The 24,677-nt window shown below is 43.3% G+C and overlaps 3 protein-coding genes across 4 annotated transcripts; all 3 read right to left on the bottom strand.

The window, feature by feature from the left end:
• Positions 1 to 242: 242 nt before the first annotated feature.
• On the bottom strand, positions 243 to 9,592 carry LOC130117691 (protein rapunzel-like). The gene is made up of 2 exons (XM_056285846.1): positions 9,533 to 9,592; positions 243 to 3,525 (listed from the first exon to the last, which is right to left on the bottom strand). The coding sequence occupies exon 2, from the start codon at positions 3,467 to 3,469 to the stop codon at positions 2,789 to 2,791; it is 681 nt and encodes a 226-aa protein (XP_056141821.1). The 5' UTR covers positions 3,470 to 3,525; positions 9,533 to 9,592; the 3' UTR covers positions 243 to 2,788.
• rpz2 (rapunzel 2) lies at positions 4,468 to 5,952 on the bottom strand. 2 transcript variants are annotated; one of them, XM_056285847.1, is made up of 2 exons: positions 5,912 to 5,952; positions 4,468 to 5,317 (listed from the first exon to the last, which is right to left on the bottom strand). In XM_056285847.1, exon 2 carries the CDS (start codon positions 5,212 to 5,214, stop codon positions 4,675 to 4,677), a length of 540 nt encoding a protein of 179 aa, XP_056141822.1. In that variant the 5' UTR covers positions 5,215 to 5,317; positions 5,912 to 5,952; the 3' UTR covers positions 4,468 to 4,674. The 2 variants fall into 2 exon arrangements, with proteins under 2 accessions (XP_056141822.1, XP_056141823.1); XM_056285848.1 differs by having other exon boundaries at positions 4,468 to 5,251; positions 5,912 to 5,949.
• A 5,918-nt stretch (positions 9,593 to 15,510) lies between the features above and the next one.
• On the bottom strand, positions 15,511 to 24,359 carry LOC130118557 (uncharacterized). Its single transcript, XM_056287002.1, has 5 exons — positions 24,136 to 24,359; positions 23,758 to 24,032; positions 22,767 to 23,060; positions 21,207 to 21,303; positions 15,511 to 15,934 (listed from the first exon to the last, which is right to left on the bottom strand). Exons 2-5 carry the CDS (start codon positions 23,996 to 23,998, stop codon positions 15,511 to 15,513), a joined length of 1,056 nt encoding a protein of 351 aa, XP_056142977.1. The 5' UTR covers positions 23,999 to 24,032; positions 24,136 to 24,359.
• Positions 24,360 to 24,677: the final 318 nt, after the last annotated feature.

Genomic DNA, 24,677 nt, shown 5'->3' with positions numbered 1-24,677 from the left:
GTGTGCAAGATCCCAACCCTCTTTTATACCTCTGGTCATCAACCTCCTATCTTCACTGTTCCCTGGGATTTGGCTCCCCCCAGCTGCAGAAGGCTCAACAGCACATCATTCTGTCCTACTTTACATTTTGACTTCAGCACATGAAATGTTAAATATCATTTAACGACTGGATAACCGTTTATCACACCACAAAAAGTCAGTCCACATTATTACTTTAAAATAATTCAACACAAATGAGCAGTTTCCTTTAAGTGTTTATTTGTAGTGTTGCATCATATTCGACCAGGAAACAAATTTACATAACAAAAAAAGGCAGCATATTCTCAAAAATAACAATCTCAAAAAGCCTCAGATCATAATAATATTTAACAGCATTATCGCTATGTATAGTATAGCATGTTTCTGTATGGTTTTGATTGCAGATGTATAATATGAAAGAGTAGAAACAAAAACCTTTAACCATTATAATGAAGCAGCTCTGGACTAAAAGCAGGACCGCGATAGTGTAAATGTCAGACCTGACCTGGGTCAAATATTACTTGCAGGGGTAAAAAAAGGCGTTTATTCCACGTGGACGATGATGGTGATTACCAAAAGGGTCATAAAATACAAGGTCATAAAAGTTTGACAATTATACATAGATATAGATTAATAGACATGATGATCATAGGAAGATTTTAGGAAGTCAGATATTATGATTGATTACGTTCATGGCACAATAACCCTTGGATCTCCACCTCTGGAAATTAAAGTGCGTCTAAGCAAATGGCTGACTTATCTGCAAACACTATTGGACCCAGCATTGTACATGGCCTCAAGTTCTGGCTGAACAGACACGTGGAGACTATAATAAACATAGTACAGTTAAATGAGCAAGACAAACACCCAAAAGAAAAGAAGTAAAACGTGCAGCACAAATTCAGGCACTGTTGGTCTTGAGGAGGTGCAAAAGAAGAGCAGGACAGCAACGTTACTTTAACTGAAGTTTAACCTGAGATGAAAAATAATTCAAACTATAATTCAACATCAATTGCAAAAAATTTGCAAATCACAGTGACCTACTAACCAAATTTTTCTTTCTTTTTTTTTTTTTTAAATTCTGTTCATTTACATGCAACCCCAGGCGCACCTCTTGCATTAGTAATGTTGGTGGTATACATGGGGGGGAATAGGAACCACACTGCTCAGAGGGAGTTGTCGCAGGACAATATCCATTTACCATGACATAGATATAGAAATGCATCTTCTCTAAAACAGAAAGGCAAGCTGAAGACAGGAAAAGCTCGAGTTGTTCCTGGTACATTGGACATTGGAAAAAGATTTTTTTTCTCTATTTTTTACTCATAATTTCTATACTGACAAAAAAAATGGAAGTAATTTACAGATGCAGAATTATTTGACTGCTTTATGATCTGGGAATTGTGATGTTCGGTGTCCATGTTGCTCTGATGGGGTCACGTCACTATTGTGCTTGGCAGTGATTCATCAGAACTCATGAGGCATTTTAGTGTTATGATCTGAATTACTTTCACCTTTACAAAAACTCGAGTGCCTGCAAATACAAAAAAATCAAATAGAAATTATTACAGTGGTAGCTGTTTAAAATTTAGTGTAGCTTTTCGATGAAATCTTAGTGTTCATGCATCTATCATAAGCTCAGTGTATGAGGAACACGTGAGCATGCTCGAGTGTGCACCTGCATACAGGAAGTGTTAACGCAGTGAAATCTAGACGAGTCATGTTCATATTTCTGAAAACAGTTGAATGTTTGTTCCTTGTTGGTCACAGCATTTTGCGAACAATGTAGTCGCATAAGTTAGGATAATGAAGCACTCCGTTTGACTAGCACATTTAAAATGCCATACTTTACTGCTATTATAATGATGCGGGCCCGCTTAAACTATTGTAGAATTGGTACAAGTGATGCCCTCTAGTGGTCATACATTCATATTACAGGAAAACCCAGTCCTGGGTCCTGTTTGGGTTTTACTCACAAACTTTATAATGTGGCTCTGCCTCATTCAACAGCCTAATTGTTGATTGCAATACACCAAGCTTCTCTCATTGTTATCTGTATGCTCCTGAACTTTCAATATAATCCAAAACATTCTCCAAAGTGCATACTGTCAGGGGTACAGACCACAGCCAGTCAACAGAAGGGTTTTCTGCCGTCCGGGTGACACAAATTTAATTTTTCCGGAGATGGTGTCAATATTTAGGGAGGCAGACACACGTAGATTTTCATGTAGCTCATTTTTGTTGGAAGCGTTTCGTAAGGATGATATATTCTTTCACGGAGTCAACCAATTTTAGCTTTGCGAGATAATGTCTAAAGAATTGTGATTATCAAACACCTAATAACTGTCTGATTGTAAATCAAATATTTGTGTCTATGTCAATTCCAACCACTATATTTTCCCTGGAGTAATCGTATTAACAAACCTTGATAGTATGGGGATGTTGATGAAGGCAAATTGAAACTTTAGGCACATTATCGACCGATAATATCGGCATTTTAATTAAGACTGGCGCTAATATGTTCCCTATTGGTTCAACGACCACTTTGTGTGCAGCTCTGTCACAAGCTGTTGAAAACAGAAGTTAGCTCAATGTTAGCAGTGTCTCTACAGACCTGATTTTCTTCAATACCCAGTGTGGGTTTGAATCAAGCAGACGGCAACAGAGGGTGCAAACACAGTGTTATCGGGGGAGAAGATGGTGAGAGAATGATGGACAGGGTCCTCAACATGTCGGCTAAGCAGAAAATAGAGAGGGCTCTTTATCTTCTTCACTTGCACCTCCGCAGGGCCTCCTGCATCTTCTCTTGCACGTTCTCCATCTTCTCAGCCCATTCCTCACTCAGACCCTCTTCATCGTCTCCAATGATGGCGGCGTAGCCCATGAGGGCGATGAGCCCGATGCAGAAGAGGTAGGTGAGGCGTGTGCAGAGGCGCTCCATGGTTACACGGTCACCCTGTGAGTGCTTCAGATACACCTCCAGGATGGGCCTGCTGAAGAGCTTGGGCGTGCCCACTACACCCTCGTAGAGCGTGTGCAGGTTCTGGTCACCGAGGTCGTTGGCGTAGCTCTCCTCAAAGTCGTCCTTTTTGCGCTCACGGTGCTCTGGTCGTGCGTCCACCATCTCCATGAACTTTCGGAATTGGTTGCGCAGGTTTTCCTCCACCTTGCAGTACTGGCCATCAAGTGTTTCCTTCTTTATCTGGAGCAGAGCGCTGCGGTTCTGCTGTGACAGCTGGTCTAGGGCCCGGTTGACAGAGCCAAACTCACGCTTCAGGGTGCGGATGTCCTCGTCGTCCACATGGTGCAGGACCACCCGGATAAGAGAGCCAGCCACGCCGAAAATGGGGTTGACCACAGCTGCTGCTGAGGAGATTGTCGCCACACACTCCAAGACCTTTACCAGGCCCTGCTTCAGTTTGGCTCTGTCCTCAATGATCTCCTCTGACATGGCTACTGGGACCAATGCTGTTTAACCCACTGAGGTAAAGATGTCGATATGGCTGTCTGTAAGAGAGAGACAGAAAGAGAGAGAGAGACATTACACTAAATATGTCAACTGTTGTAACTTTAAGGGACATGAGCAGAGAATGAATAACACTGGAAATACTAAAACCTGCTATCATTTATTTGTCATTGTCCCAATTTGTTTTACCCTGTAGTATTCCGCTGTGTAAATTGAGTTGAGAGGGGGAGAGAGAGAGGGAGAGAGGGAGAGAGAGAGAGAGGGAGAGAGAGAAGGGGAGAGAGATATATATGTAGAGACATTATGTAATAAGACAGTTTACATGAAACATGCATCACTTAAATCAAATCGTAAACGTACTACAGACCTTTTACTCAGTTTTAAAGGGGGTTTAAGAAATAGACTGGATCATTTTAGATGCTGTGAAAGCAAACAAAAGAAGATGTACTCTGGACTGTGTCACATCATCATGGACGACAAGTGTAATTCTGATAACCAGTCTGGAGGAAGTATGTGATTTGAGAGCCCCATTCCCAGATTTCCATAAACAGCTCTAAGATGACAAAGACACACCTCTCTCTGGTGCTAAAGTACTATTCAACCGTTTTACCGAAAGGTTGGTGAAATTTGTAACATTTAGACTTATTTTCGCGAGTCAGATCATAATCTGAACAAAATAACTTAATATGAACATTTGTTGACTTTGTTTTGTCACACTGTGACTTGGGACGTTAGCTGTAAGTAAAGGAGATGCCCTCAGCGAGAAGAAACCTTCTCAGTTTATGCTCATTTAAACTGCTTGTGAGCGTCACTTGTTGCCTCACTTCAAAAGTGTTTTCACTCTTTATTTGAGCTGGTATTGTAGAAAATACCTGTTTTTGTGTGTATCTTGTGGAGGAGAAATAACAGACTTAAAATCAGAAAAACAAGATTTAATCAGTGAAAAAGACATTTGGGAAAATGAATCACAAACACCACAAAATACAAAAACCTGAGCACTAATACAATTGTGCCTCTGTTTGGCCCACATAAGAAAATGTCAAACAACAACAACAACCTCTGACTTGTTGGCTAAAAATCACTGACACCAAAAAACCACCAATATAATGTCAGTTAGTCCTCACATTTGTAAAAAGAGAAAGTAAAGTCTACAGTCGACCCAACATAAAGGAGGTGCTTTGGTGTTAGTTCTAGTTGCACCGTCTCAACATGTCCTCCATCTTGGCCTGTATCCCTGCCAGCCTGCCAGCCCATTTCTCCTTCACCTGATCTTCATCATCCTCTGTGACGGTCGTATACGTCATCAGCGCCAGAAGACCAATTTGGAAGAGATGAATGAGATGGGAGCATCTGGCCTCCATGACCCCTCTCTTTCCTCCGCAGTGCTGGAAGTATACGTCCAGTATCGGTCTGCTGAAAACCAAACCCCGCCCGGTTACACCCTTGTACAAGGCATCCAGACCGAGGTCACTCTTATTGCCCTCGAACACCCTCTGGAAGTTTCCTGCGTGGACCTGCGAGCGTTCAGGGTCGTTCCTGACATGCTCTTCCATTTCAGTGAAAGCGGCGTGCTGGCGTTGGATGTATTCTTCATGTTTTCTGTAACTCTTGCTCACTTCGTCCAGATGAATCTGCTCCAGCATCTGCTGGTTAGTCTGAGAGATGGTGTCGAGTTTTGTACAGATGGTGCAGAGGTCTCGGTCAAAGCTGTATGTGTTGGAGGTTTCCATCTGTGCCAACCTGACCAAGAGGTAACGATGGTGAAAACTGGAGTGAAGAAGAAGGGAAGATGGAAAGGGTTTCTTGATATTGAAAATCACTCTCACTGTGGTCCTTGATTAAAAAAGGAAAAGAAAAAAAAACACAAGAAGAAATCTGTTATCACAATAATCAAGACTGTACAGTCTTATTATGGTACAGATCAATCTTATATGACCATAAGTGAATAGGCAATGAAAATGGGTACATTTTTTATATGTGAAAACCACTGAAGATGACTTTTTTTACATTAAGTTATTAAGCAAAGTGGCTCTAAAATCAACGTTAAACTATACTGTGTATACAAGATGAAAATTATCTCCAATTTCCTAAATTAAGGACCCAAGAGAAGAAAAAAAATAGCAGTTACTCCAAATCAATAGAGACATGATTACTTCTTTAGCTTTTAGTTTTACATAAAAATAGAGCTGTTAAAACAACCACCTACATGCACCAGGTGTAATAACAGATCAGTGACGTCAGGTGAGTTATCAATGAATTAATTATTAGTCAAGTTTATATAAGACTGGTATTTTTCTCCTGATCATTTTGAATTGAAAACCCAAAGCTGGGAAGCTGACCATATCTCTCGATCGGAGTAACTCTACTCTTATATTAACTAAAAAGAAACGCCGTGTGGCTGCTAGTTTTATAAATACTTTATCTTACCTTTAGTGTTGAAGCGGCCAGTACACATTGCGTGAACCAGCAGGCGTTAGGCTGCGAAACGGAAACGTCCGGTGTTTGCCTTATAAGGCACGGCATGGGCGGGACTCGGAAAAATAAACGACTATGATTGGTTTACTGACTGGGACGTCTCTGTCACCCCTGCGTGATTGGCGGGGACACTTCCTTTACGGTTCGGCAGCTTCTAGTGTGGAGCGAAGAACAATGGCATGAAGAGAGCGTGTTGTATACACCGGGTTGTAAGGTCGGGGAGTGTTTCAGCAGGAAGAACCTGAGTGATTCGCTCGGAGTTCATCTAACAAAAATGCCAAACATGTTGTCTATCCGAACTATTAAAACAAACAAACAAACAAACAAACAAAACATAAAACAAGAATTAATTACGAAGCTGAAAGGCCGGTGTATAACCTCGACCTACTCAAATAGCGAACAAACGCCTTTTGTTCCCGTGGAGGCAGGGCACGTGCAACTGTTTGACAGCTGTGCGCAGCTGTCGCCAGTAAATAAGATGTCCCCCCCAAACCCCCCTCCCCCCCAAAACCCTCCCCCCAAAAAACCCCAAAACAGAAACGCTCTTCAGTCTTCATGCGATACTGCCATCTTTCTTGTTTCTATCCAGAGCGACTTGTATTGAAACCCTCCAGTCTGACATAATGTGTTGCTGTGTGTCCTTGCTGTGCGGATGGGGTATTATAACCCAGGAGAACCAGCACTTTCTCTCCCTTTCGGGGGGAACGTGACACGTCCGTGATTTCGGGAGACATTTGAGGGATGACGAAGCAGAGCGGTAGTTTCTAAAAAACGTCCAATCTCCTCCTTTTTATGTCCCCTTCCGACGGAGACAAAAGGCTGCCAGCCCGATTAAGCTGCCCGGCAGAAAACGGCAAGACCCGAACTCTGCTCACGGCCGCACCGCGTTTATTCCGTCATTCGGCTTCATGCCGACAGATCATGAAAAGGCTTCATAGTTCACGAGGTGACAACGCATTACACGTGAACGCCATCCAGGAAGGACACGTGAGCAACGGCTGCATGTCTGTCCGTCTGACAGCATTCACGCATTTCCATGTTCCCCGAGGAAGGAGTCGAGAGCTGCTTCTCCTTTGGCATGGCAGACCTCCATTCCGCACACCAGCACTTCAGCACCAGCCCGCTTTCAATGGGCGTCTATGGTGGGAGCTGATAGCTCCTGCCTGCGGCGACGAAGTCCGACTCCCTTAAAGAGGAAGGGACTCTCGTTCCGCCGCAGTTCAGCAGGAATAACACACAGGACACCAGGCAGGGCTGACCCAACTCACCGTTCAGCCCCACCATGACAGCCCGCAGAGCTGCTGCTGCTAGACAGGCTGATCCAGGGACTGTCAAAGCTGCCAGAGTTGTCCTTTTGCAACAAAAAGCACATTTCCTGGATGTTGAAACCAGAGACCTGGTGTGTTTCTCCGAAAGTAGAGGCTTCATGTAGGACTGCGGTGTCAGGGCTAATTTCGGATGACGACCAATTAAAATCATTTGCATTGCAGGAAGAGGTCAGGAGTTCGTGTTTGCTTCCTCTGCCATTAGGTTAGATTGTTTTATTAGCCACACGTCCAAGGCCGGTGCAATTTGCTTTTGGTACACATTAAACTCTGCAGCACATCTCCCACACTTCAGCACATTGGCTATTACAGCGTGGTTGCAACAGGGAATGTGTCTATGGGGGCTCAGACGGGGGGGAGGGGGGCACTGGCAGGGTTGTGCATGATGGAGCATCATGACTGTAAACACAACATGGACGTCTAACAACCAGCCCCAGAACACGACTGCGAGTCTTGTGTTTTTTAATGCACTTGCATACCAGAGGGGGGCGGTATTTACATATATATTCGGATCAGCCAACCTCCCCCCTCCGTTCATTTCAGCACCTGCGTTATGGACTGAAGAGCAATGACGCATCCGGAGCAACGACTTTAACCCTTTGGTTCCAGGTCAAAATTAGTTTTCCAGCTTCAATGCATCTTAAATCGACAGTATTTGGGGTAAACAAAGGGATACAATGCATTCGAGGCAGTGTGCAAGGGCACATGAACTACCCTGTGATGTCCACTGAAAGACATTTTAAACACCGGCAAGATTTGTTTTCCATTTTGGATCACAATCCTAAACTCAGTCAGCTCTGCAAACGCTCCATGTTTTGCCCTGGCAGTAAAATTGGCGTTTTGTTTTTGACGCATTCTGACAGTTATTGACTACTGCCAGTAATTTCAGGCTCAGTTGTGATTATTTTTTCTTCTGTTTTTGTGTTCTTGTTTTCAGGCGACGCTCCACACAAGAAAATCCCAAGCCTCAACATCACAACTGTCCTGTCTATTGAAATGGAGGTAATGAAGGGGTTAATACAACTATTAGGAAGGGACACCCTCTTCAAAATAATACCTCTACAAAAAAATAAAAAAATCAGCAAGGTGTGCAAATACTTAAAAACAACTTAATCAAAATTAAGCAGAAATTCCCCAATCCAGCATCCCATGTGAGCAGTGCTGTAATTGCAAGTGTAGAATTAACCCTTTATACAGACCAGATTGTTGTTTAAACAAGTCCTCGCCCCCGAAAAACAATTAACCATGTCCTCTTGTCCATTCATATCCCATTTTAAAGCATTTGAGCACAAATGCAAAGGATACTAGACTCACTAATGTGTTCTCATTATGAGGTGCTAAACAGACAAGGCCCTCGGTTGCTCCTGTACACTAGTCTTGTCTTTAGGAAACCATTCACTGCTGTTTGAAATGAAGGCCCTTGAGGGAAAGAGGTGCACAGCCTTCTCACATCTGTCAGCAGGCCCAGGCCTCAGTCCTTACTTTCACATGATTTATAGACACAGCAGTAGCATCCACTGCCACTATGTCTACATAAATTAGCTTTAAGCTAAGCTAAAGATAGCTATATGTGAAATAAATGACAAGGTTTTTCTTCTGAACAAAACCTGAGTTGTCTAATCAGGAAGTGAGGAGATGTCTCAAGTCTCCCAACGACAGAGGAGCCATCTTGAATGTTTCCCCCCTGTGCTCATAGCAATGCTAAGCTAATCAAATCCAACTGCTACATCACCTTGCATTGCAATCTTAAATACAACATTTGCATGTTTGTGGCTTATTTTAATGTAATTTTGATACCGCCAATAATGGTAGAATGACAGTTTCATCTCTCTCTTCACAAGGCATGGCCTGTTTTTCAGTGTCAACACTGTCCATTTAAAGCAGAGCCCGGAGACTAGTTAGTTCAAACAATAACCAACTAATCAAGGCTAAACTACAACAATGCAGCGGTTTCCGGAGATCTGCTGTGTTTGTGAGAATAAATCAAGCTAACATCCTCTTTGCCAACAGCCCAGAGCCAGCAGACTGTCTTCCTCCTCAGCTATGGCTCCCCCTAGCCAGCGCTCCATATTTCCTTGTTAATGCACTGCATAATGCCCTGGCCCTCCCTCCTCTATCATGATTTGCAGACACCAAAAAACACTTGAAAACAGGTCCATTTCTGACTAAATGTGGCGTATACAGTCTCCATCTGCCTTCCCACCAACTTTTGGGACCTTTGGCCATAGCAGAACATAGGTTTTCTTACCTTCTAGCAAATGCCTTTTGCTATACCTCCCTCCCCAAAGCCTATAACTCGGTAGCTTCCTTCTTCTTCCCAGCAATCCCTGCAAAAAAAGGACACTTCCATGTTTGTTGAATATGTAGGGGTGCTCATATTGAAATGAACAATTTCCAGACAGCTTTTTGGGCCACAGATAACAAGAAATGGCCACAATAAAAGCACAAAATAGCAGGCTCTAACATGCCCTTTTAAAATGGAATGTCAATGACCTTACACAGTATAACCCCCTCCTCAAATGCACCCTATCCCCCCCTCTTGAATGTCAACTTATTCTGCCCCATCCACTGTTCCTGCGGTCTATTCATAGGGACTGATATCAACCAGTGTGTCGCTGCAGATCCAGAGACTTTCCAGTGTGTATTGTGTAGTTACCAAGCCTTGGAGCCTTTTTGTTGGCTATAAATGAGCCCATTTTGGAGACTTATGACTGAAGGAGACCCTTTTAGTGTGGAATGGACCAAGGAAACGTGAAAGAAAACGTTTTTTAGCCATTGGGATTCAAGCAATTTAGACATGATTCCAAACGCACCTCTCCAAAATTGAACATGTGTATCCAGGCAGACAAGGAACTCTCCACTAGTTCAAGGCATTAAAACAGAAGTTTCCTTCCTGTAAAAAGGTCATAATAATTATATTTCAATTGTATTTTACCCAAACAAACGTTAAGTGTAAGAGTTGCACGAGCGAAATATCAAATAAGTCCCCGTGTAAACAGGCGCGCCAAAGGATGGCACTGGCGACCATGGCGGACAAATCTGCAGTGCAGAGAGTAAAGTTGCTTCTTCCGCTGACTGGAACATAAGGTTTTAGATCTGAGCATCTTGACAGAAAACCCCACAGTACTGAAGACATAACGCCAGTTATCTATCCGAGAGCAGCACGGAGGACAGCGTGGTCAAGCAGCACACAGCCGTGCGTAAAAGCAGTCCTGAAATGAGCCGACGTGTCCATATCTCATGTGGGTAAACTACAAAACAAGTAAAGTGAAAAAAAACAAAACATGCAGGGGTAAAATAACTCCCAATAAGCAGGTCGTTAAACAAATACAACCGGAAAAGCGACCGCGCGCGTGCTCGATAGTGTTTACCCCAAAATACTGCGCGATGCAAATTCTCAGCAAGCGGTGTTGAACAAACAGCGCTGCGTGCATGGAGGAGTCTGACGTGTAGATTTCGACAGCAACCCCCCTCCCAACACACAACCCCCCTCCCAACACACAACCCCCCACCCCCCAAACAAAACACTGCATACATACAAACGTGTCCGGACCTGATTCTCCCGGAGGTATGAGACCCTCACCACGACCCACATTCTCAACGGAGACCACAACTGCAACACCCATTCAAAAGGTACAGTAGCTCTCACCGTGGGGTTCAAAGATATTGGGCTTTGACACAAACATCCGCTTACAATATTATATATCTGACACACACATCCTCCAAACACAACACACCACCCGCGGCAACCCACAAACCGTGCTGTCTGCAGAGCACACGGCGCGTCCTGGACCGGCACGCGGCAGCGGGTACGCGCAGCTCCAGGGAGGCATCAGCTGCTGCTGCACGCGAGAGCGCGCCTGCCCGTGCCGCGTGTCGTCATCCGTCGCAGCTGTTCGCCACCAGAAATAATGAACGCGCTCGGTCGCGTGCTCTTACCTAGCGTACAGCCTTTGCCAATGAGCACGCGGGTTTCCTCCACTCGGGTTAAGCAGCGCGCAATAACCAGGTTTGGCTGAACGCGCCACCCGCTGTGGCAAGATGCTGGTGGTGTCGCGTAGGGGCAGTAGGGTTTTGTGGGTAGATCTGGGGGTAGTAGGGGTTTGTGGGCAGCTCTGGGGGTAGTAGGGGTTTGTGGGTAGATCTGGGGGGCAGTAGGGGTTTGTGGGTAGATCTGGGGGCAGTAGGGGTTTGTGGGTAGATCTGGGGGGCAGTAGGGGTTTGTGGGTAGATCTGGGAAGCCAGTCCGAAAAGATTTCCCCAAGGTGACAAGGCAGAGCAGAATTGTACCTTTTGGAATACAAATACTGTCTGTTGTTACTCCCCCTACAGTTTGCACCGTCAGAGGGTCAGTTGTGTCCCCTGGTCACCAACATACACCCGTGTTGGCACATCTGTGGGAAATGCGCCTTTCTGCTCCTTTGTTTTTGAATGCGGACGGTGATGATCCGAGAAGAGTGGACGTTTTGCAAAGGACGGAATGTTGCCAGTTATCTCTTTCATCTCATCTTCAGCCGCTTCTCCGGGGTCGGGTCGCGGTGGTAAGTAGGGCACTCAGGACGTCCCTCCCCCCAGCAACGCCCTCCAGCTCCTCCTGGGGGGATCCCAACGCGTTCCCAGGCCAGATTGGACATGTAGTCCCTTCAGTCAGTTCTGGGTCTGTTGCCAGTTATAAGCCATGTAAAGACTCTGCTGCTCATTGTAATTTAAATGATAATTTCATGCCCCCTATAATGCCAGACGAGGACAACTGACCCACAAAGCTCAGCGCAGGGAGCTACAGATCGACTCAGCGGCAGCATTTAACCTCTCCCAGCTGCTAATCTGCTGTTGAGACATTATGGGTGACTTCATTGAATCACTTCTGATTCATGTCGATCTGTTTTATATTTGTAGCATTTTGCACAGTTTTATTGGGATTGATATTTGACCCAGTTGTCCTGCGTTCTCCTCGTATCATCTGGCTCCTTTTAGTCTGTACACTTCCACTACTGCATTGCACCGCATTGTACAAAATGAGCTCTATGAATAAAGTTTGATGGATGGATGGATGGACAACTGGATGGATGGATGGATGGATGCATTGATAGATCAAAATGAGTTTTCGGTTAAGGCACACTTGACTATCTAAAAGATTTAGAAAACTGTCTTGGCACTATTAACCTCTGTACAAGCACTTAAAATCAACGTATTGATTTGATTTTCGGCCTCATCTCCCTTCATCATTTTGACCCGTTACTGGGAATGGCTAAAAATGAATAATAGTTTGCCCGTTATTCAACATTCAAGATTCTTTATTTGTTACGTCTCATTATACAAGTACAAGACAGTAAAATTCTTGTGTTTTGGCTCCTCGACACTGCAGCAACAATAGCAACAAAATAACAACAAAACAGAACAAAAAAAACAGTAATGATAATATAAATAGTGTGTGGTGTATGTAAGGTGCTGTGTGTGTATGTGTGTGTGTATGTAAACTGGTGATCCGCTGAAGACCATAGGTCAGTACCAGTCAGTCCGGCACTAGGCTTAGTGTCTTTAATGGTCTTTGTTTTAAAGCCTGGTTGCTTGGTGGAAAAAGCTGTTCTGGAGCCTACTGGTCTGGGCTCTGAGGCTGTGGTCCGCTTGCCTGCCGGTGGCAGCTGGAACAGTCCATGGTTGGGGGGGCTGGGGTCTTTGATAATCCTATGGGCTTTGCTGACACAACGTCCATTGTGTTTGCCCTGGATGGAGGGAAGGCCGCATCGCCTGGTGTCCTGGGCCATCTGCACAGCCCTCTGCAGTGTTTTGCGGTTGGGGGCAGTCCAGTTCCCCTGCCAGGCGGTGGTGCATCCAGTCAGGATGCTCTCGGTTCGGTTGCCGAACTTCTTCAGCATTTTTCCTGGCTACTCTGGCCCATTACCATTGTTACTTGCTCAATTAGTGTAGTCCTGAATGACTGCAGGGGACTCGAGGATGCATGTATTAGCCAGTTTGCCATGTATTTAATGAGGCCTTGGACGTTTAAGTTTCTCTCAGCTTGTTTTTAGTTGATGACTGACACTTTTACCAGATGGATATAAACTCTTGTAGCTTTGCAGATGTTATGGTCCTTTAATGCTGCTTTTGTTTTGTACTGTCTAATGGGAAATGTGTTGTTTGCCGTCGAGACCAAAGTCCAACCAATTCATCACTGAATTATCTTGTAGGATTCTCATCTTTGCCTTGTCTGGTTTTATTTCTTTTGTAAAGTACTGTGTAACACTGTTAAGAAAAGTGCTATATACATTTTATATTATTATTATTTCTTTCGTGTTTCCTGATTTGCATCCTGTAGAGCCGGGTCCAAACTATGGACCTGAAGCACTGTAGGGCAGATGTCACTTGATTGACAGTACTCGTCATAATATGTGGGCTGTTCCGAGGAGGGTGATCTTCTGGACTGCATGGATGCTGATGTTGCCTGGGATACGGTTGGTGAACTTTCCCATTCCCTTCTTCGTGAGTCCCAGAGCTCCGATGACCACTGGTGTTGTTCCAGTCTTATTATTATTATTATTATTAATTATCATTCATGGTCTGTCATTGAACATAGCATCATTATTGGATGATCATCATTATACCAGGCAGTGTTTTATGATAAAACAAAGTTATACAGTAGCTGACAAAAACACTGCCCGTTTCTGATATATTTGTGTTACATTGTGCTTTCTTTTCATAGCAACAGTGAGCTACAAATTCACAGTATTCAGTTCAGTGATGAAACTGTAAATATTTCAAATAAAATGCTGTAATTTTACATTTGTTTCACTTTTTTTTTTCAAAAATCATTTGTTCATCGTGAATACCAAAGATGTAAACCATGTTTAATAAAAACCTCTTTCTTCAAACGAGTGTGTTCATCTACAGTGTATCGCCCCCCGGGAAACACATCACAAGTGGCTCATGAGAGAAAGACTTGGTGGAAGCTTCCAGTCATCTGAATGGAGTCACAGCTCTCATTTAGAGGACGGGCACATTTACACGGACATGATCCGACTCCTAAAAGAACACGGGGAGCATGGCCCTCAGCTTTATTTGGATTATTCCTCCTTTAAATCGGTGTTTTATTCTGGTTAAGTTGTATTTAAGTTAAATAATAGCAGTGGGACTCGTCCCCATATACTAACTGATTAGATGCAAGTTCTCCAAAATTCAGTCTGTCTTCCCGCTGCTTGGTTTGGTAGCACACCGGTGACGTTAAAATCACAGATAAACAGAAAGACATTAGGTAATCAGGGTAGGAAAATCAGCGCTGACCCCACTCACGTCCTGCAGTCACAATACAAACCACTCCCATCCTAGACGCTACAGGGCTCCAAACACAGGAAAAGACACCCGAACAGGTATAAAAACTCTCCCATCCCTCCGTCAGTGAATCTCCTAAACTGGGATAGAAGGAGGAGGTGAAATGAAGGGCAGTGTTGCACCCATTTGAATGTCTGCACTATGCACTTTATGTCTGTTACTGCATGTAGGTAGTTTCAGGTGGCAGCCTTTATGTCCAAGACAAAGTTCCCTCGGGACAAATGAAGTAATCTAGAATCTTGAATTAGGATCCATCAATAATGTTCACCTGTAAAATATCAAAGGGTAATCAATAAATAGGTAGTCAGTCGGTAGTCAGTTAACAAAGTGGTAGGTTTTAAAAAAAAATCCACTATAATAGTCTTAGAGTGACTGTGCTTTATGTGTTGGACTCTAGGTGGCGCCAGAGCTGCTTCCAGACTGATTGTGCTGTTATCAAACAACTCGAACATCTATTGGCTGTATTCCTTCATGTATTATTGTAACCAAAAAGCTTTATTTGCAGAAGGTATTTTGTACAGGGATGTTATGTGGTATAAAATAAAATAAGGTAAAACATAAAACAGAACTTTTTACAGTGTACTGTTGGTAACAGTCATTTTGCAATGTACAGAATGCAAAGTTAGGACATAAGTAAAAATTCAGATGCTCGTTGTAGTTTAAATAACTATTTTATGCCCTCAAACACCAAGTTCAAAACATCATAATAGGATCAGAGCAGGACAACTGACACAAAGCTCAATACAACTACAAATCAACTCTTAAAAAAAAATCCAGTCACAAAAAAACAAATATTCATGTAGTCTACTCGATATTATATTTGTACACCATGACAAATCTTCTCAAAATGCATAGGATAAAACAAAGCATTGCTTTGACCTACGGTTTTATGACTGTCTATTAGCTACACATAGTACCTCCAAGTCCGCTCATGTTAGCCTGGGAGTCACCCTGGTTGGTTTCGATGATCTCTCCACACGTCTCTGTGTTCGGCATCAGGAGAGAGAATGGTGCTGGGTCTGCATGGAGGCGCGCCACTTTTCGAGCGTAGTACCTCCGGGACGCCACTCTCCACGCCTCCCTCTGCATGGTCTGTGTTTCTGCAGGCAGCTCAGATATAAGAGTCTTCCTTCTCTTTTCTCGAAAAGCAACCCGTGGCAAACACAGTGGGCTGCTATTCTGGGGAAAAGGGCCGGGTTGCATGGGGGCCCCCTGTTGACGGGCCACCTTGCGGGCGTAATACCGTCTGGAGGCTGCTCTCCAGGCTGCCCGCTTCAACGTCTGGGCCTCTTCTGTCAGCTCTGACATTGGTACGCTCCTCTTACTGTTCCAGTGGGAATTCAGAGAAAGTGCATGGAATTAGTACCGAACACCAAGAGACACAAATTCAGACATTTCGGGCTATAGTATGTTGACGTATATACAGAGAATTGTACAGCAGTTTCTATCCATGTTAATTGATATGTCAGTGAACCACTTTGCTTGAGAAAGCTCATAGGTACTCCATACTCATACTTTCTTCATACTGGATACAGCTCCAGCATGTCATCTACAATTCAATGCACTTAATGGGGGGAATAATCCAGTCGTATTTCATTAAAAAAAAAAAATCTGCTCAGTTCAGCCAACGTCAGCTAACATGACACTACAGCAATCGATCATAGTGAATCTGAGTCAGTGTTGTAGTACTCGAGTCCAGGACTCGGACTCGAGTCCGACTCGAGTCCTGATTTTCATGACTCGTGACTCGACTTGGACTTGAGCACTGATGACTCGGACTTGGACTCGCGAATTTACTGCATTCGGACTCGGAAGTTGGAGACCCGGACTCTGACTTTTTAATTGATAAAGACTGTTTTTGTTAGATTTTTTTTAAATAATAGGCCCTATTAAAATATATTGATAGCTATATTAATACTGTAACATTATTCAATTTCGTGTAAGGGCAGGCACGTGTGTTCCACCTACATGCGGATTCACGTGGCGTGCATACCGTCATGTTCAGTAGCGCCAAGATGCCTAAAGAGACGCCCCGAATTGTGCGCTTTGCTTACACAGATTTTACAACAAATTCCAGCAAGATCACTGCTAGATGTTCGATATGTAAACGAACTATTGAGGAGAAGACCGGGACAACCTCAAACTTCAACAGACATCTGTCAAGGATGCACCCAAAAAAGTAAGTGATATGCAGTCAGTTGATGATATGGTTGGTGATCAGTTAACGTTAGCTAGCTAGCTATCTAGCTACGGTAACAATAGCCTCTGAAGAAACTCAACCACTGGTCCAAGATGTTGGGTCGGGTCGTGTAGCGGGTATATCATATCACTAGAACCAAGTGAAATTGTGTAGGTAAGTTAAGTAACGTTACTGTTAGAATGCTAATGCAGCATTGCACAGAAAAGTCACAGTACGGTTCTCTTTCGGTACGAGCGTGCCATCCATCTCACTAATGAATTGGTAAGTAACACGCAGCGTCTTTGTGTTATAGGGAGATTAAAACGGATTTTTCCTATTTATCATTTAGCTAATTACCAAGTAGCATATACTTAACGGAAAAAACACACCACTCTGAACTACCATGTTAGCATTTATCTTAACTAGCAATAACAAATCCGCACATTGCAGGTCTCCGCCATGAATATTCTCAAAGTGCGGAGAAGGAAGAAGTCTAGCCTATATGCATCCACAAATAATGTTGATAAAATGTGCACAACTTTACAATGCAAATAAAAATAATTGTAGGCTATTACTCGCTAAATGGACTAATTGAAGAAAGCTAATGTGGATGCCGCCACTGGTTTTCTTGAGAGCTGGAGACGGTACAAGATTTGACGGATGTGGCATCCCCCCCCCCCCGATGTACCGAAAACTACCGAACCGTATCGTGATTCGTGACACCGCATAGGCTACTGTAAATATGGGGATATTTTTCTTTGCATATATGCAGCATTGGGTGTGCCAAATTCTAAAAATAGACACGCGCGACGTAGCTTTTGAACAGTACTATGAACTGGCTCTATCTTCTAACAAAATCACACCCTCCCTGACCCATACAAAATAAACATACAGACTCACGGAGGATAGAGAGTTAAAGCTCAGCTAGGTAGCATGTAACATACTTAAATCAATAATTAAATGACTGGGTTTTGCTAATTAATCCCTGTCCTGTTAATCTCATAAATTATGTATCTTTTCTCATACTTTTCATTTATCCAGCTAGTTTACATTAGTTAATCTACTAATATGGTAATGTTAGTTATATAGATAACTAAATATGTAACTTAACTGGTTATGGTTCAAACAACTATGTGTATAATGTGTAACATTTGTATTGTTATTGCATATTGTTATAGCTATAACGTTACACATTTTCTGCTGTAAGAAAGATTACTTGAAACAGTTTGGCATCAGCAAGCTAAAGTGTGTATCCTATCTTCCCCTAGGTTCCAAGAATACCGTGCCTCCACTGCTTCAGATGTGATGCCAGCTGCTCCAGGTCAGAAGACTATCACATCATTTTTAAATGATGGACAGCAAAGGATGTACGACCTCAAACATCCACGTCAGAAGGCTATAAGTGATGCCCTTGTAAAAGATCTAATCATTAAGTGCTGCTTGCCACTCTCCATCATTGACAACGAGGACTTCAAGCACTTCCTGCATGTCCTGGACCCTCAGTACCGGCCCATAGCAAGATCTACAATTTCCTCTGTGACCATTCCAGGAATGGTGGAAGTCAAGAAAGAACAGATAAAGAACCAGCTGGCAGAAGCATCGAGTGTTGCTGTTACCACAGACATTTGGAGTGATCGAAAGATGCAGTCATTCCTTGGAGTGACAGCACACACAGTGGCAATGGATAAAAAAAACAGGAACTCAGCCTTCAGTCATATCTTCTTTCCTGCAAAAGAGTGCATGGGAAACACTCAGGAGAGAAGATTGCAATGATGTTTGAATGCTGTGCTGAAGAATACCTGATTAAGGACAAGATCAACTTTGTCATAACTGACAATGCATCCAACATGAGAAAAGCTTTCCAGGCCAGCTTTCCCCTAGAGGATCCTTGTGATGCTGAAGCTCATGATCCCAGCACATTTGAGGAGGATGAGGAAATATGGCAAGACCTGATGCCAGAAGATCAACAGACAGTCAATGACACTTCGGCTGAGAACTGTAAGATGCAGAGACTATCATGCTTCACACATTCACTGCAGTTGGTCATAAAAGATGGTCTGAAAGACACCAGTGGGCTGTCAAGCACCCTAGCAAAGCTATCCCGTGCAGCCAACCTCCTCCACAGTGGCACCTTGTTTAAAGACTGCTTTGAAGCGTGTTCTGGTGATGCAACAATTCCAACAGCGAATGCCACACGATGGAATTCCACTCTGAAGCAGGTGAAGGCTTATGTGCATTTAGACATGCAAAAGCTGTCCAGTGTGTTGGAATCAGAGGGGCACAAAAGCCTTATCTTATCCCCGCGAGAGTATGCTCAGTTTAAAGAACTGATCGAAGTTCTTGATCCGTTCTTAGAGGCAACCAACCTAACTCAGGGTGAGACTACTGTCACCGTCAGTGTGATTGTGCCCTGTGTCCTCACTCTGCGCTGTCACCTGCAGGAAATAAGAGGAAAAGCCAGATACTGTGGGCCTCTGGTGAGAGCTCTGGAGAGCTCCTTGAAAACAAGGTTTGCAGAGGTTTTCAGTGCAGTCAAGATACCAGGATGTGAGCCAGCTGAAGGAAGAGGCCCCACCAAATTTCCTTTCACCAATGCCTACGTCATAGCATCTGTGTTGGACCCAGCATTTGGCTTCCAGTGGCTAGAACATGATGTGCAGCTGGACAGTGACATCAAAGATGTGCTGAAGACTGAGATCAAAGGTGAGAAATGTTTTGATTAATGTTAGTTAAGTGATTAACTATTTGATTGTTGTGATGTTTATATCATTGAAGGTGTTACAATAAAGCACATAGACATGTCATTTGTCATGTAGGCCTAGTCAATAACATATTTGTAATGAGTCCCCCATGCCCCCCTCTCATTTTAGAGTATATAAAGGCAGAGGGTGACAAGCAGGACCAGGGGAAGGTGAACTTTCAGAGTCTCCTCCTGAGAAGCAGTTGAGAATGTTCTCCCACTATAGGAGGACTCCCTCCTCCGCCGAGAAGAAGCCGTCTGGCCAGGCTCAGTTGACTGCATACCTCAACTTGATCGCTGAGCAGGACTCTGACTCAGTCCCGTGCCTCAGGTTTTGGCAGCAAAACAAATCCAAATTCCCTACCCTCTATCAGATTGCCACACAGGTATTCTCTATCCCTGCCTCCAGTGCACCCATTGAAAGGGTATTTAGTCATGGAGGCATTTTGATGAGGCCTCACCGTGCAAGGTTGAGTAGTTCCATGCTGTCAGATCTTATGTTTTTGAAATGCAACGTGTATGCTTAAAACTAGTGCCACCAGCCTTTTGTTCCTAACTATTCCTGAGAGACAATGTCTTTTGACTAGTTTTTATGAATGTATTGTATGCTGTGGAACTTACTTCTGTATACTGTTTCCACCATTTGCTAATATCATGCTATTCACAGCTATCAAGGTGTTTTGAAGCACATCCAATGTTCAGAATGTCAAAGAAATTCAGACTGTTCTAAAAATGTGTGTGTGCGCGCATGCTTGCGCGTGCATGTTTGCGAGTGTGTGGGTGTGCATTTGTTTGGCTATCGTGTTACAAAGTAATTAAACTCCCTTTGAAATGGTGACAGCTGTGTCATTTTTGTTTAATGTAGACCTTTTTTATTTGTATGTCAGATCTTTGACTGTGCCCGAGTGGATCACCGGAGCCATCTTGGAACTCGACTCAGACTCAACCTTGATGACTCGGACTCGGACTAGGGTAATAGGGACTCGACTCGGACTCAGGTAATGGGGACTCGACTCGGACTCGACTCGACTTTTCTTTGGTGACTCGGACTTGGACTTGGACTCGAACACTGGGGACTCGAGACTCGACTCGGACTCGATGTTTAGTGACTCGACTACAACACTGATCTGAGTGATAATTTCTAAAGTTTACTATTTTTTTTGTGGTCAGTTAGGGTTATTTCCTACCGCGTTACTTCCTATAACATAGCCTACAAGAGATAACCAGCAGGAGACACTCCACTGCTACACAGCAAAGCACACACTAAGAGGGAATTTACCAATAAAAACAACTGTAATTTTTTTTTAATTATCAGAAAAATTCACTATGATAGACTGCTGTAGCATCTTGTTACTTTTCCTGAACCGTTAAGTGTTTTTATACACTGAACAAGAATTGTGTATTTGTCCTCCGTTAATTCTGCATTGCACTGTAGGTGACAAGTTGGAGCTGTGTGTCCAGTATGAAGAACAGGATGGATGACTGTGAAAATGAAACCGACCTATGTACTATACATAAGCGGTGGTTATAAAATAACAACAGACTTCAAAAAATCCAAACTCTTCCTTTAATCAAACAATAACACAGAGGGAACTCAACATTATTCTACTCGATGTGACTGCAGGGGAAATGGGTGTGAACAACAAGAACTTGGTTGGCTTGTGCATCTTTACTCACTTTGAGAACTGTTGTTGCTTGTATTCACAGTGTTTGGCTGGATCTGCATACATCTTCTCCCTGTACTTTCGTAGCCTCTCTCTGTTTAGACAGCTACCTGAAGGTGGCCAAGGAAAATGATCAACAACAATCCCAGTTACAGCAACAGTATCGTGAGTGCATAGGGTTGCAAAGATTTGGGAATATTCAAAGGTAGAAACTTTCCTTTGAAATGAATGGGATTATATGGGAATTAAAAGGCATAAAATGGAAATATAGGGGCTATTTGCTCAGGCTGTACCATGTCATAGAAGATAGAAACATCAACCTTTGTACTATATCATAAGCCAACATATTTGCAACTGTTCTTGTGGGAAAAAAAAAATCAACAATTTAGTTATGAGTTGAACTTGAATTAAATAAGTTGATTCTTTATATTGTGTTCTTTCACTGAACAACAACAAAAAAAATCCCTATGAAAATACCTTTTTAATATAAATCTGTAAATAGGGCTCAGACGGTGCAGTAGTGTGCAAGATGCTGAAAATCATGTGATGGGAAAATGCACTGTGGATGCAGAGGGTCGTAATTCTACTGTATTTCTATTAAATGTTATGGAGGCAAATTATCTGTACATGGAGGAGTGCAATGAATATTAATTGAACAGTGCAGGGTTCAATTTAAGTGAATTTCCATTAAATTGGGATATTTTAACCACACCATACCTTCATGACCTAGTATTGCCTTATGTTGTGTCTCATCTCATCATCAGCCGCTTCTCCAAGGTCGGGTCGCGGTTGCAGCAAGCTAAGTAGAGCACTCCAGACATCCCTCTCCCCACCAACACCCTCCAGCTTCCCCTGGGATCCCAAGGCATTCCCTGGCCAAATTGGACATGTAGTCTCTTCAGTGAGTTCTGGGTCTACCGCGGAATCTCCTCCCAGTTGGACATGCCTGGAAAACCTCCAAAGGAAGGCAATTAGGATGCCTCCTGGGCGCCTTCCTTTGGTAGACCCAGAACATGCTGGAGGGACTACATGTTCAATCTGGCCTGGGAATGCCTTGGGATCCCCCAGGAGGAGCAGGAGGGTGTTGCTGGGGGGAGGGACATCTGGAGTGCCCTACTTAGCATGCTGCCACTGCGATCCGACCCCGGAGAAGCGGCTAATGATGAGATGAGATGAGACACAACGTAAGGCAATACTAGGTCATGAGGTATGGTTTGGTTAAAATAATGTGCCTTATGTTGTGTAGTTTCCCCAAAATTAGTTCAGCATTATAAGGTAAATTTTTTTTTTAACTGGGCAAAATTTCCAAAATTCAAGAGCTTAACTTCTCATGGAGAATTTTCGTTAAGTTTACGAGAATTTATTGAAGAGTTTCCAGCCCATTGCAGCTCTAAAAGTAAATTACACGCAACCAATGATTAGGAGCGCAATGGTCCAGCCATCGCATGCAGACAATAGATACAACAGATTGCCCTGTGTCCGTACAAGATTCATATGCTTGAAATGAAAAAAACGAAACAAATGCGGAGTTACAATTTGGGATTGCTTTTAAAGACAGTGTTCTTTTGCTTACCTTTTAAAAGGGGACCGTCTTTTTCCCCACATGAAGCGCTTATGCTCTCCGGGTGGTCCTCAAACCGCTGTTCACTCACTTCCCAATTGATTAAGACTGAATCAATATCACATGGCTCCTCCTTAACCATCCGCTTGGGTGATGGGGCACAGTTTATAGTGCTGTTTGATACAACTGAGGTTTGAGAGGAGTGGGAGGTGCAGGTCTGTTCAGTGCCTGAGTTGGGGGGAGATGAAGAAGGAGCCGGCATGTGACTTTGGGAGATTTGTGAAGGAGGTCTTGCTAAAAAGCCCACTATCGAAAAAGAATGCAAAAAAAGAAAAGTAAGAAAACAGCTGATGGGATCACATTTATGGAGAGCAAGGCAAATAATAACAATTATATTTTTACTCAACAGTTGTCATTTCTCAAAGTATATCAATCAATAAATCGATCAATTTCCATTTTTATAGCGCTTTTCTAGCTGCAACAGCCACTCAAAACGCTTTCAATTACTTTATAAACTTCTCCGGGGACTTGGGTAACCTGTACTTACAAAACATGGGACTACAGAATCTCAGGATATTGCAAATATTGGTTTTGTAAGTGAAAAACTAATGTGTTACAAATGCTTCTCCTAATACCACTAACACCAGATCCTAATGGTGCTATTTTCATGATGCAAGTAGAGCAGGAGTAAAGAAATAAGAACGGGGGAAAAAACACAACTATTAGATATAGATCGATTACTTTAGACTTTTACTTTATATAGCCTTCTTTTCTGTATATAGTTTTATAAAGCTTTGTGTTACATCTAAGGGGCACAGTAAGCAATGTGCAAGTCAAATTTCATATATGAAAACCTACTCTGGGGAAAAAACACAGATTCTAATTTTGATAACAGCTTAATAAAAATAACCATAACGTAATTAGTAATGTAGTCTTACTGCTGAATCTAGTCCCTTTCCTCCACATATTGTGGTACTGGAATAACTTATTGAAGCTTACTCACATGAGATGCCCATCTCACACTCTTGCTCTGTGGTAATGTGGTTATCGTTGCTGCTGGACCCAAAGTTGCTTTCCTCCTCCTTTGTGAATTCCTGTATTATTTCCGATCTGACCAGGCCGTCGTGTTCATCCGCAAACATCCTGCAGGCGCATCCTTGTCTGCGGAAAAGCCGCAATTCATCCTCCAGGAGACCGGATCGACGCTCCAGTAACTGGATCTCTTTGTCCCTCTCGGCCACCATCCTCTGGTACTCCTGCGCCCTTCCACTGTGGACGCTGTACAACACGTTCATTATTGAATCGATTGCTATTCGGACGGCGTTTTCTATCACCAGAATTTCATCCTCACACAGGTGCGAATGCGCAGCTCTATTGTTACCTAAATTCATCTTCACAAACAGTCCGAAATCAAAAAGTGGAGGATGTTGGGCTGGATGTCAGGGATGCGCGGATGAAGTAGCCTCAGGAGTCTGCGCATCAAGCGAACCGTCACATACGAAAATGAAACGGTTCTCCTGTCGACTAATACCTCTAAGCGCCGAAGTCCTTGAAAACCGTTATTTGTGCGATGAGAAACCAATACAAAAACAACGCTACACGGTCCACAGCTGCCTTCGCCGCGATGGCGCTTCCTCCCTACGTTGTTCCGCTTCTTCGTCGCCTAATGGCAAAAGTTAGATTTCAGACCACAGCGCCCCCCGCTGGTCAAAAGTGCACTGTTCCTCTTCTGTATGATAAATAAGCGGTTCCCAATTTTTTCCTTTTGGCCCCACCAAATACTTTGTGCAGCAAAGAAATAAATAAATCCTAATTTTCTGACAAAAACTAAGAAAATTAACAATCTTCTATTTTATTTATCACTACAGCATTCCCCTTTTCAGTCTTCAATCATGGCCTACTACTCAGATGAAACAGACATGT

This window comes from Lampris incognitus, chromosome 9 (assembly GCF_029633865.1).
Source record: "Lampris incognitus isolate fLamInc1 chromosome 9, fLamInc1.hap2, whole genome shotgun sequence".
NCBI classification, from domain to species: Eukaryota; Metazoa; Chordata; class Actinopteri; order Lampriformes; family Lampridae; genus Lampris; species Lampris incognitus.
The sequence above is the reverse complement of the archived record's forward strand: the minus strand, read 5'-3'. Positions and strand labels throughout refer to the sequence as shown.